Raw genomic sequence first — 13661 nt, 5'->3', positions numbered from 1 at the left:
GCATGCTATTTAAAACATAAACTTAATGCATGTCTTTAGTTTGTTTTCATAGAAAATAGAATTAAAAAAAAAGTTCTGCTGTCCTGTTCGTGTGTGTCTCACTCTTAATTATCTTCTGTAGGGGTGGTTTGAGGGGTGTAATATATATATATATTTGGGTCTCTTCCGCTGTCAACACTTGAGCTGTTCAAAGGATGATGTGCATGGACGCAGTGTGCTATTATAATTATTCTGTCTATGTAATTGTGCCATACAGGGTTCATCCATGACAATCGGAGCATGAGATTTAAACACAATATTGGCTCAGCATGGGAGGTAAGGGTGGGGAGTATGTGAGGACTCAACCAGTGAATTAGAACGCTTGTCGCTGGCATGGGAAATAAATGGAGCAGAAATTACATTGTCATTTTTCAGGATCATCTGGGATAGAGGGAACTCAGGACCAGAGTGGCAGATGAATCGAGTTGAGTTTCACTTGGCAAAATTTTCGTTCACTCTGAATATCTCCAGTGGATTCCCAGATTTTGTTTTCTCCTTTTTGTATTTATGTATTTATATATTTTCTCCTCCAGATATCCTTCACCTTTGTGTCAGTCTTATTTTATGTTACATCCACTGAGTGACAAATTACAGTTCAAGTTCAAGCGCGTTTAACACTTATAGTATGCGTTGATTAGTGACTTTGACTTCAGCCCATGTACCTCCTGGATTTTTAGTCCAGTGATTACATTTGCTGACATTGTTAAGCTTGTTTTCCAACCACTATTCATTTGCAGCATTTTTCTCTAAAGGGACAGGCCTATGAATCATAAACCTAGAAATGATTCAAGGAACAGTACGGCTTTGTTGGAACATGGCTGCTCATCCAGTCATTTACAAGCCAATGTTTGATTTCAAGAAGCAGGAGCTGCTCAACATGATTTTCCCAACATGCAGCTGTGCTAAACCACATTATATTATAATGAATTTACTGTGGAGTTGAATATTTTGCTTAACTTGGTCTAAGTGAGTAACTAGAAAATTGACAAGAACGCATCGTCCAGTGCCTTAGCACAGCACATGAGCCAGCTCTCTCACATATGCAGTGTTTGGTTTTTTTGTTTTTTGTTTTTTTGATGCATCTCTCACAATTGGGGAAAATCTGCATCTTTGCAATCTGAGTTCTTATCTCATACTTATCTCATACTTTGAAAGCATATCATGTCCAGACATTGTTCTGTCCTTATGAAGACAAAAAAAGATGTGTGGAACGAGGTAATAGCTAGGACGCTTACAGGTGGCTTACATTTTGAATTTATGACAGAACTAAGCTCTTAAGATGCCAGTGCAGTCAGTCAGATTAGTAGAGTGCCATAAAGTTTGCAAACTGCAAGATGAAATCATCTGAATGTGACTATGTAAGTTTTATTTAGTAATCTAATTGGCCGGTAGCTTTGAATGTCAAGTAGTCTGAGGTGAGGCAGTCGCATTCGGTCCAGATGATGCAGTATATGAAGTTATTGGTCAGTTTGAATGTTTGAAGTAATAAGCCCATCATATTATGCTGCTGTGCATCTAGTCAATGTAGCAAAATGCCAGCAGTTGATCTCAGAAGCTTTATGTAAGTACGGGGTTGAGAGAAACTCCACCATCGTGCCCCAGGGCCTCGCTGGAAAACATGGATGGTGACCATTGTTCCTGGGGAGCCAGGGCCTTGGAGGGGGCATGTCTTAGATGGGCATGCAGCTGCTAGGCAACAAATCCCATCAATGCTACCAATGCAGTTCAGTAATCTGATGGCGTGGCTCTTGAGGGGGTCAACCAGTCAAGATCTTGGGCTGGAAATGAAGGTCCTACCTCCTCCAGTCATTCCAGTTATGCCTTTATAAGGAAAGCGTGGCATGCAAGAGATGCATACACATACACACGATTTAATTAAACAGCAACTAACAGCATTTCATCCAGCTCATGTGAAATTAATTCTTATGTCATGTATATATTATGCCTAGGCTCTGACCCTTTGGCTTCCCACAGAGAAATGTCAAGGTCATCCCAGCAGGGGAGTGGCAACGCTCACTTCTCACTTAAGGGGAAGCTAGCCAATGGGTGGAGGCTTGGTTAAAAAAAAAAAAAGAGAGAGATTGCAGTGCTTTTAGCAGCAGCTACAGCAGTGGAAGCTGCATAGCATTTCAGTGCAGGTATGCAGCAAAAGAATTAGAATGACTACTTAAGAACATCCCAAACATTGGAAGGATATTTTGGAGATGATTATATATGAGAATACATTATAGTGTAGAGTATAGCAAGGGGAGCTATACTATAACTAACATCAGTCTTACAATATTGAGATATTTGTCAGGATGAAAGTAGCCAACCAGCGTTAAACTTAGATTTAAAAGTTTCAGTCTTCACAAAACTGAAGTTAAACCTGCACCATTTCACCCATTCTCTCCTTTACTCATGATTCCCCACTCAGATATGTTTCTGACCCTCTGTTTACGCCCGTCTTTTCTTTCCTTTCAATTCATATCCATTCTCTCTCCTCCCGATTCCCTCTAACCCTCCCACACTCTCCCTCCAGATCAGGAGGCTTTGCCCTCAGTGGGTGTTGTCACCAGAGGTATTGTACTCCCCAGTGCAGAGCCACGCTTTACAGTTTAGACTTGCTCTGTCTGTATTGCCCCTGATCTCTTTGAATGTAAACCCCTCTGCTGGGCTTGTATTCAGAAGCTGTTTATCCCCCTAGTATATCTCGTGTGTGTGAGAGAGAGAGGGGGGGGGGGGGGGGGGGGGGGGGGGTATTCAGTTGATGTACCGTATATGTATACATTCCCCCCTTTTTTTTTTTTTTTTTTCCAAGGGTTGCTGCTCCTTTTTGTTTTTTAACTAGCAGGAATGAATAAAAGATGAACAGACTGCATTCCTGGAGAGCCATATGTATCCGCCACCATCACAATACCCTTATTTGTCCGTGTCTCTCTCGCTAATGATTCGCTAGTCAAAAATATTCAAACTAGCTTTTATGCCGATAATTATCAGGTCTGACTGTATTTGGCGTGGCTCAAATAATAGAGGGTGCTTAGGCTATTTTTACCCCTAATTTAGCCTGTTATAGGTCCTATAAAGAGGAGGGAGGGCAGTAAAGATGTCAGAGGAGAAGAGGAGTGAATGAATTCCACTCATGGGAGATGTGAAAAGATGAGTAAATGAGAACAATAATGCCAGTGTTGATCTAGGAGCTATTGAGGCTTTATATTTGGAACTGAGGACTACAGTGGAGTTTAGACTGAGTTCTTAAAAAAAGAGGGATAGATGTGTTATTGTGAATAAACAAAGTCATTACTTAGATATATTTATGAAATATGACAGTTAAAACTGGCTCAAACAGCATAGACAGTGGCGCAGTTAAACGGGGAAATATTTGTTGAATGAAGAACAAAATCAGAGTGACCGCGTCACCTCCACACGATCCGCAGTCTTTTAAGATAATAGGATTCAGGATAATCGCACATCTTAAAGGACTAATTTAGCGGAAGGATTAACTAATGAGGTATTTGTTACCTGTGCTCATATCCATTTACTGCTCAGTATTAGGACTAATTTCTGCCACTTTTCTTCTTCTTAAAGCTCCACAGGGGTTAATATCTTGTTTTCCACCCATTTAGTTGTGTGATCTGTGATCCCTCAGAGCCTGCAAACAGAGATCCCTCTTAGGTGAATACAGCTTTAAATAAATCGTGCTATCTGTTGATTCTTTTCATCTGTTTTGCTATGTAAACTTTGCACATGGTGAAGAAGTGCAGCAACTGCTCAGTGTCTTTCACGGTGTAGTAATATAATTAATTTAACAAGGTAAAAACACGTATGCGAGCATAGATGCAGAGGTTTGTGGCATCTCTCATGCTCGCCAGAGGCAAGTATCAGGCTTAGCTTCTGTATTCTGGACTCTGTCGAACAGTGAACAATAAGTCGCTTCTCAGTCCAAGAGGTTTAAATCCTGTGCATGTGTGCGTGCCAGCCTGCATGCTGTCTGTGTCATCAGTCTGTCTGCCTCACACCACAGAGCATGACGCATATCTTTGTTTGCGCGATTGTGACATGCATTGGTGATTGCGATCGTATGACTGATAATGACGCACAAATCCTGCATCCTTGCAAGAGTTTATGGGTGTTGTTTCTTTGTATGCAGACAGTTTTTCCAGTCGTCCCCAGAGGCCAAACTAGGTCAGATTTATGAGGAAACATAGTTTCTCTCCCTAGCTTGAGGGGTGCGTGTCTTATCTTGGGAGAATAATGGATGAGCATTTGATGTGTTCAGGGTAAAAACTATTTTTTGAAATGTGGATTTACTTTTTATGTAGTTTATGGTTTGTAAACATTTGTGTGTGTGTGTGTGTGTGTGTGTGTACGCTTAAGCCACAGCTGCAGCATGCAGGTCATGTTGATCTGTTCTGTGTTACAAGTGTGTTGCTCTGTCGTTAGTCTTGTGTTTAGCCTCTCATGCACCCTGTATCCTGTGGCATATAGCTCTTTAGCTTTCTAGGCTATCTATAAGTAGATGCTCTAGCTTACCTGTCACTATTAATACCTACAGATTAAGCGCCAGCAATTCAGACACCTGTGGTGCACCTACCTGACATGTTTTAAGCAAAAGGTCCACAAAGTTTTAGCAGGCAACTAAAGAGGAGGCAGAGCTATGCCTTTGCATATAGATATTTGCATATAACCTGCTAAGCTGTAACTCCTGTTGTTGTTCCCTATGGAACTTTTCTTTTTCTCCCTGGGAAGAAAGAAAAACCCTTGTGTATTTCCACAAGAAAATGAACCCTTGACTGACTGTGGGGCTCACTTTGAGGCCAGTGCTTTTAAAATTGCATCAATCAGATTACTGTTTTCCAGTGTTAGGTTTCTGCTGAGCGGTGCGACTTTTACCTGCGGTATGACACCTGCATGATCCAGCTGTCAGGTGTACTGCACTCTGAGCTGCAGGGACACTACGTGAGGCATGTGGGGCACATTTGGAATTCTGACAGCAAGCCTGTGTCTTTAAAATTAAAACGTAGCTCTTAATGTGCATTTATTCAATCAATAATTTTCACTGGGTGTACTGAGTATAGCTTCAGGTTTTGTGCGTGCTGAAGAAGGTGGTGCTAGCCAAACACAAAAAAATATGTTAATGTTTTCTATTTCATTTTGAATTTTGGGTCAGATCTTAATAAAAAATAAATAACAAGAGCTGCATCTCTGATATCATAATGAAGAAAAAACAGTCCTCAGTCATAATTGTGCAAATCATTGATTGGTCAGTATTAAGTGCCAAAAATTAATTATATAATTTTTTTCTTTTAATTAGTGTCTCTGACATATAATATATGAAAAATATAAATTAGTTGTCAGAGACACTAATTTAATATAGTTTCCCAGTATTTGCTTGGGGTTCCATGCCTCGCAAAGTCCTTTCTTCATCCAATTAGTTTGTCTCCCCCTAGTGGATTGCATTCGTGCAACAGCACATTTGTAAGATCTCTGCAAAGAGATTTGATGATAGATTCATGGCAAAAAAAAAAAAAAAAAAATATATATATATATATATATATATATATATATATATATATATATATATATATATATATATATATATATATATATATATATAATATAAAATGAAGAATTATTAATCACAAGATGAGTCACAGCTGCAGATTGTAATTTAAAAAGCGCAAAGTTAGGCTGCCAGTTTACCCAGATGCTAAAACTTTCACAGCATGAAGCAATTAGATGAGTTTCCCTTCAGCTGAGCTCATGCCGGGCTTTGATAAAACATGCTCCTGGAGTCGGTTGAAAAATTCTCTTCATGAATTTAAATGTGCCTAGAGGTTTTCGTGAGGACTTTGAAGATAGACACTTCTTCTGAGGAGAATTTCACGTCTTTCTTTTTAAAGACATTTAAAAGCTGAGTGTTTGAAATCTGCTGTGAATGCAGAGCAGATGCTTGCAGTGTGGTGCCTTTACACTGAACCCCAACGGTTAGAGTTGTAAAGTACCATGGGCAGGTTTGTGCTTGTACCTGATCTCCCTGGAGATTTGGCTCACAGGGCCAGTATATTGTATGTAGTCAAGATATTAAGATATTCTTGCTGATTGAGCACTCTGGCAAAACTGGTTACAAATCTGTGCACGTGTGTGCGTGGGCTGTTGTGCACTGTGCTTTTTTTTTTTTTTTTTTTTTTTTTTTTGTGGTGGTAGTAGTGGTAGTAGTAGTAGTATTAGTATTGTATTAAGTTGGTGCAAAGGTTCAAATCCAGGCCAAAATGAAATGAGAAACTGAGATGGAAAGGGAAGGTCCCTGAATATCCAGAGACTTCACCTCTTTATGTTTTAACACATTTGAAAGAAGAGCTGCAGCTTATAGGACTTTGATTCTTTTGTTTTTGACCGTTTTGTTGCATTTAAAGAGGACTTATGCTAATTTCCTGCTTTATACTTTTAGTATGGCACTCCACTAGTGTTTAACAAAACAACCCTATTCATTAATATTTCAGTTGTTCTGTCTGAAGCATAATCTGTCTCTCATGAATTTCTCTCACCAAAACTGAAGCACAGACTTGTTGAACAGGCAGTACCTTATAGCAGGCCAATGATATTTGTCATATAATTCCATTAAAAAGCTTCAAAAGGCACCAACAGCAAAAACAGAGCAGAGAGGTCCAATTTAGCTACTCTCTTTAGCTGAGGTAACCTAACATTCACACACTCACAACTCAAGGGTTGAACTTGGTTGGAGGAGTCAGGGATCAAACCACCAACCTTCTGATTAGTAAACAACCCGCTCTACCTCCTGAGCCATAGCCACCCCCCATCAGAGAAGATCATAGAGCAATCTAAAAGCTATGACTTTGGCCCACAGTGCAAATTTTGCATACACATTATCTGAAACTTTGTCCAAATTTAATGAGCATCATTCCCTGAGAGCACTAGTTCCCTTCTCACTCATAAGCAGTTAATTCATTGACTTTACAGGAGCCTCATATGCTAAGATGATACTACCTCACTGATGTGTTCTACCATACCCGTGTCTTTCAGAGGATGATGTCGACTTGGAGGCCCTGGTGAATGATATGGACTCTTCACTGGAGAGCCTGTACTCCTCATGCAGTGGTCAACAGACGGAGTTGATCCCTCTGCTGCACAACGGACAGACCTCTACATCACATCATCATCATCACACACATCAACACAACCAGCCACGGCAGGGACAGCACTCACACGGGATAAGCCACGTCTCCCCAGAGCCGCCCACTTCATCCTCTTCGTCCGTGGACTCGCCTCAAACTGGCCTCCGGCGGTCACAGCCAATGCACATCAATGCTGTCAGGTAGCTGCTTACTTTTCTTTATCTCTTCTGGTTATGAGCGTTTGATCTTTTTATTAATCTTATGCGATAGTAAATTTGCATGTTTTAAAGCATGGGAGGGAGAAAATATATAAAGGGGATCTATAATGCTTTTCCTTATTTTTCTATTATGCGTGGACAAAGTTTCAAATAATTAGGTCAGCGTCATTGTAATCCTTATAAGCCAAAAGCTCAGGGTTCAGACTGCTCTAAATATTTGGTTTTCCACAGTGAGAGCAGAAACAGAAGCCCCACTCACCTGCTGTTCAAGCCTTTTGTTTGTGAGGGGCAGCCAATGAGAAGAAAGTTATCTAAAACGGGGGGAGCTAAAACTGCTTGATTGAGACAGTGGATGAACTGCGGGGCTTCAGCAAGTACCAGTACAAGATGAGCAATGATGGTTTTGAGCTTAGGCCTCCATTTAATTTGAAGTCACATTAGGTTTTAGGAAATGTTGCACCATGTTTGGGTATTTTAATGACATTTTATCAAATCATTCAATCAATTATTCCTCACTAAGATGTGTGCATTCATCGCCTTAAACAAAATAATTGAAAATGAGTGAAAACAACTGTACTGTAATTGTGTTTGTGCGCACACACCAACAAAAGTGTGGCAGTAAATGTTGCCCTCAATCTTTCAGCCCTGTATTATGCGCATAGCCGCACAGTAAGAGTTCAAACCCTTTTCTCTCTTCAGATTTCAAAAGAAATTTTTCACTGTATACCATCATCCCTCCACACCCTCTTGATAATTGAGCATAACGCTTCCTCTTCACTCTCAATCTGTAACCCCTGAATGACCCGTTCCTCCTTTTCACTTCTCCTTTACATCAGCCTCCACAGGCGAGAAGAAGATTCTCATTTATTTAAGTACCATGTGCATATGTCTCTTTCAAATTAAACCGTGCTAACCCATATCCTCCTCAAGGCTGCACTCGTGCACACTCGGGGAATAGAAGTATAGCCGCATGCATACTGGTGTCAGCTCCCATTACTCGCCTTTGGACTACATGACAATAACACAGGAGGGATCATCAAGTAATGGAGTATTCTGTCTTATGAGCTCTCTTTTTCAAACACACAGACGCAGGCCCTGAAGTTCTTATTATTCAGGACTGACCTCTAGATAACCCTGTTCTCGAGCTCAGATGGGACGACATCAAAAGGACTGCTCCCTTTTGAACTCACTGGGTTCTTCAGAGCGAGAGAGCTTGACAGAGGAAGAGAAACTGAGACTAAGAAAAGGATTTTTTTTTTTTTTTTTTAAGTTATTGAGCTGGAATTCCACAAATGGATTTACCTATTTAAAAAAAAAAAAAAAAAATTACTGAAAAGTTTGATTGGCTGTCAAATAATCATTTGAGTCTCGCACTGCATGTATCAAATTAAAATAAAAACTGCTTTAAAATGATTTCTTGATTCATTATTGATGTGTTATAAATATTGCAAAAAATTAGCTGGCTGGGGGGGTGGCTCTGTGATTTCCACTTGCTTCAAGACTGTTCATTATGGGCAGATCAGACAGAAACAAGCATGAGCCTGAATACTGTACAGCAGTGCTTTATTAAATTCTAGCTGTCTCTCCAGCGCACAGTTCACAGCTGTCAGCAGCTCAGTTTTAAAGTTTGCTTTTTAAGAGGTCATTCCAGGTCACGGACTTCGACTAAAGTTAATGTTTTTGCCAGAATAATTAGCAAATGCAAGCTTATACCAAAAGACATGTTCTGTCCAGCAAACCACTTTGTATGTCTGTCCGCCGTCCTTTTTTTCAGGAGATTGCAGGAGCAGGAGCAGCAGCTGAGGACATCATCTCTCCCGGCCATCCCCAACCCTTTCCCTGAGCTCTGTAGCCCAGCAAGCTCCCCTGTCCTCAGTCCTGGATCTCTACCCCCTGGAGAACCCCCTTCAGGCAAACATGTAAGTAAAATGCCGCATAGATAAGCTGTAGAAACTTTCCTGAAACAATGAGAGGTTTCTTTACGTGATGATTTGGTGTCAGGATGTATTGGATACAAAACATTTTCTTCATATGGTTTGGGAGACCATGGAAGATGTTTTTCCCCTTTTTGAAGAACAGTATGTGACATTCAAACTGATTTATTTTCATGTTGTTAACTGAAGCACACGCGACTCAGTATTTGTTTTGAAGGATGCAGATTTTGAATATTGTGAATCATCTGTATCTAGCGGTATCGGGCATTTGGGAAAGTCTCCTGGCTCACGTCTGCCCCGTGTTTTGCTCATCTGAGGCATGTTTATTACTTGCATGTGATGATACTGTATCGTACAGTGCACATGTGTTCAAGAGGGTTTGCGGCTTGATTTCAGGAAAAAGAGTGAGGTGTAGACTGGAAGAGCAAGAGGCTCTGTCTGTGTGTGTGTGTGTGTGTGTGTGTGTGTGTGTGTGTGTGTGTGTGTGTGTGTGTGTGTGTGTGTGTGTGTGCTCACACATGTGTTCATGAGCATGTATACCTGCATACATGGCTGAATTTCTATGAGAATGATTGCGTGTGTGTTTATGTGCTGACAAAGATTTAGGGGCTGGAGTGTCTATTCCTGGAAGCCGGAGTCCCTTCAATGTCAATGTTAATGGTCTTCATATGGAACCAGCCAACACTGGTTACAGTAACATAGCAGTTTACAGTAATATGGGGGTGGCCTATTTCTCATAAATACTCTCCTGGCTGCAGCCCTGGCCTGTTCTGATACAAGATCATAGTCTCTAGTTCCAGTTAAATCATTTTAAACTCTCCAGCCAAAACACCCCCCCCCCAAAAAAAAAACCCAAAACAAAAAAAAAAACTCCAAACCAGATATAAGTTTAATATGACCTGCTCTGCTTTCTCAACCCACAGCTTAAAACAACAACAACAACAAAAAAACTTGATGAGTTGATACAATTGTAGCATCAAAGAAATTTTTAAACAAACAGGAAGTTTTGGTTTTGAATTAACATCTGTGACTTAAACAGACCCTGTGTTTAAAAAAAAAACAAAAAAAACAAAAACAAAAAAACGGTAAGCTTGAATTCCGTTGTGGTCTGTAAATGGAAAAGTTGTGTGGAAATTTTCTAAGCTTGAAATCTTAGCTGTGCCCTAAATATAGTTACCTTGTGAGGCGACTGGATTCTCATGAGATTTGCAAGATTACATCTTGCCCAGCGTGAAGCTTGTGAATGAATCACGGTTGTTTGCACCGTTGAGTGCCCTGGCATCTATGGCTGTGTTTTAGGTGTGACGATAGAAAAAAATTGGTCCTAAAGTGGTTAGTGTAGACTGTGCTTGTACATCCGTTTATATCAGAACTAGAGAATCTTTGATGGGCAAGCAGAGAACAGTGTTAAAATCTTTTTTATATATAATAATTTTTTTTAATAAAGAGATTTTCTTCTCATGATGGCTTTGGAGGAAGTTTAATTAAAATTATTGGCCATGTGGTAAAAGGATTAATGTTTCACTATGACTTTTGAGTTTTGGGATTGAACCTGCTAGTTGTGCAAACATTTTGTCTGTATAAGTAAAGCAGGCTTGTTGAGTAAATATTCAGAAACCACTTTATTATAGTGGGTGACTCACTCTACATGTGAATGTTTTTGGTTTTTGGATTCCCAGAGGGCCTATTAAGGATACTATAAAGACCATGAGGTGAAGTGGGGGTCTTGGAGGAAGTACAGGGGAATTAGACATCAGCAGCAGTGTAAATTGTGTTGAAAAGATTAGATAATTGTTACAAACAAACGGTTTCAACCAACATTGGTATTTAGAGCCCCTCCACTACAGCTGAACTACTTACCTTCCTCATATCACAGCAGTTCTTTTTATTATTTTTGTTTGTGCTAAGCATTTTAAAAAGAAATGATTCATAAGAGCAAGAAGATAGGATTCTTTTTTGTTTTTTGACTGTATATGGATAAGAGTTTGATTATTAGATTTGTAAGGTTTTTTTTTTTTTTTTTTTTTTAAATCAATCCATCCATTTTCTTCCACTTATCTGGGGCCGGGTCTCTGGGGCAGCAGCCTAAGCAGAAAAGGCCAGAACTCCCTCTCCCCAGCCATCTCCACCAGCTCATCCAGGGGGATCCCAAGGTGTTCCCAGGCCAGCCGAGAGATATAATCTCTCCAGCGTGTCCTGGGTCTGCCCTGAGACTTCCTGCCAGTAGGACACGCCTGGAATGCCTCTGCCAAGAGGCGCCCAGGAGGCATCCTAGTCAGATGCCTGAGCCACCTCAACTGGCTTCTCTCAATGTGGAGGAGTAGCGGCTCTACTCTGAGCCCCTCCTGAACGGCCACACTCCTCACTCTTTCTCTAAGGGAGAGGCCAGCCACCCTTCGGAGGAAGCTCATTTTTGCCGCTTGTATTCGCGATCTTATTCTTACGGTCACTACCCAAAGCTTGTGACCACAGGTGAGGGTAGGAACGTAGATCGACTGGTAAATCAACAGCTTTGCTTTTATGCTCAGCTCCCTCTTCACCACGACAGACCGGTGCAGCGTCTGCATCATGAGACCATGGTCTCAGACTTAGAGGTGCTAATTCTCATGCTAGCCGCTTCACACTTGGCTGCAAAATGTTGCACTGTGAGCTGGAGACCACCACTGATGAAGTCAACATGACCGCATCATCCACAAAAAGCAGACAAGATTCTGAGGCCACCAAGGCGGAAGCCTTCCACCACTTGGTTATGCCTAGAAAAAGGAAATGAGTCCGACTTATTGTTGGCAATACAGACCAAGCAGGGACTGTACAGGGACTGAATAGCCTGCAACAAAACCTAAGTTTTTGCTTCGGCCACCTCCCGAACCGTGTTCTACTTGGCCTGCTGGTACCCGTCAGCTGCCTTCTGAGTCCCACAGGATAACCAAGTCCAATAGGACTCCTCCTTCAGCTTGATGGCTCTCTTCACCTCTGGTGAACAACATCTGGTTTCGGGATTACCACCATGACAGGTACCAACCACCTTGCAGCCACAGCTCTGAGCAGCAGCCTCGTTAATGGAGGTGCGAAACATGGTCCATTCAGACTCCTCAGCCTCCCTTGGAATGCTGTCAAAGTCTGCCAGAGGTGGGAGTTGAAGATCTTGTGGCCTGGGGGCTCTGCCAGGCATTCCAGTGCACCCTCACAGTATGTTTAGGGGCACCAGATCTGTCCAGTGTCCTCCCCCGCCCCGTGATTCAACTCACCATCAGGTGGTGATCAGTTCACAGTTCAGCTCCTCTCTTCACCCAAGTGTCCAGAACATATAGCCACAGATCTGATGATACGATTACAAAATTGACCTGCAACCTATGATGTCCTGGTCCACCTCATGCTTGAACATGGACAAACTGTTGTTTGCACAGAAGTCCAAAACACCATTCAGATCGGGCAGGCCGGTCCTCCCAATCACGCCCCTCCAGTTCTCACTGTCATTGCCCATGTGAGCGTTGAAGTCTCCCAGTAGGACAATGAAGACCGAATGAAGCACCCTGCCCAGCGACTCCAAGAAGGGTGGGTACCCTGAACTGTCATTTGGCACATAAGCACAAACAGTCAGGACCCATTCCCTGGCCCGAAGGGAGGGAGGGAAGCAGGGAAGCAACCCTCTCGTCCACTGGTGAAAAATCTAGCATACAGACAGCAAGCCGAGGGCATACAAGAATACCAACCCCCGCTTCCTACCTCTCACAGACGGCAACTCAGACTAGAACAGAGTCCAGCCCCTCACCAGGAGACAGGTTCCAGAGCTCAGGCCATGCGTTGAGGTGAGCCCGACTATATCTAGCCAGTATCTCTTAACCTCACACACTAGCTCAGGCTCCTTCCCCACCAGAGAGGTGACATTCCATGTCCCAAAAGTCAGTCTCGATAGCTGGGGATCAATTCGCCAGGGGCTCTGCCCTTGGCCGCTGTGGCCACCGCCTGACACACATTCCACCGGACCCCTACGACACCTCCTGCGGGTGGTTGAACCTACAGGAGGTCAGGCCAATGTCTTGTCTCTTCGGGCTGTGCCCAGCCGGGCACCACGGGCTAATGACCGGCCACCAGAAGCTCTCCCTTGAGCTCTCTCCCCAGGCCTGGCTCCAGGGTAGGGCCCCAGTAACCCTATCCTGGGCAGGGTAGACAGTTCCCTTGATGACTCTTCCATAAGGGTCTTTGGAATTGCTCTTTGTATGGCCCCTCACCCAGGGCCAATTTGCCATGGGAGACCCTACCAAGGGTACAAGCCCCTGGACAACATAGCTCACTGGGACACACAAACCCCTCCTCCACGGTAAAGTGGCGATTCACGGAGGAGGTTGCGATTC

At 42.4% G+C, this 13661-nt stretch overlaps 1 protein-coding gene across 1 annotated transcript in view; it reads left to right on the top strand.

Annotated features, from left to right (window-relative positions):
- The window catches only part of grb10b (growth factor receptor-bound protein 10b), a 69928-nt gene that overhangs the window by 27858 nt on the left and 28409 nt on the right, over positions 1–13661 (top strand). Inside the window, exons 4-5 of the mRNA XM_030749775.1 lie at positions 7063–7354; positions 9147–9291. Of these exons, the coding sequence (XP_030605635.1) occupies positions 7063–7354; positions 9147–9291 (437 nt within the window). The remainder of the gene's footprint in view (positions 1–7062; positions 7355–9146; positions 9292–13661) is intronic.

This window comes from Archocentrus centrarchus, chromosome 16 (genome assembly GCF_007364275.1).
Source record: "Archocentrus centrarchus isolate MPI-CPG fArcCen1 chromosome 16, fArcCen1, whole genome shotgun sequence".
Taxonomy (NCBI): Eukaryota; Metazoa; Chordata; class Actinopteri; order Cichliformes; family Cichlidae; genus Archocentrus; species Archocentrus centrarchus.
This window is presented reverse-complemented; position numbering and strand designations above follow the sequence as displayed.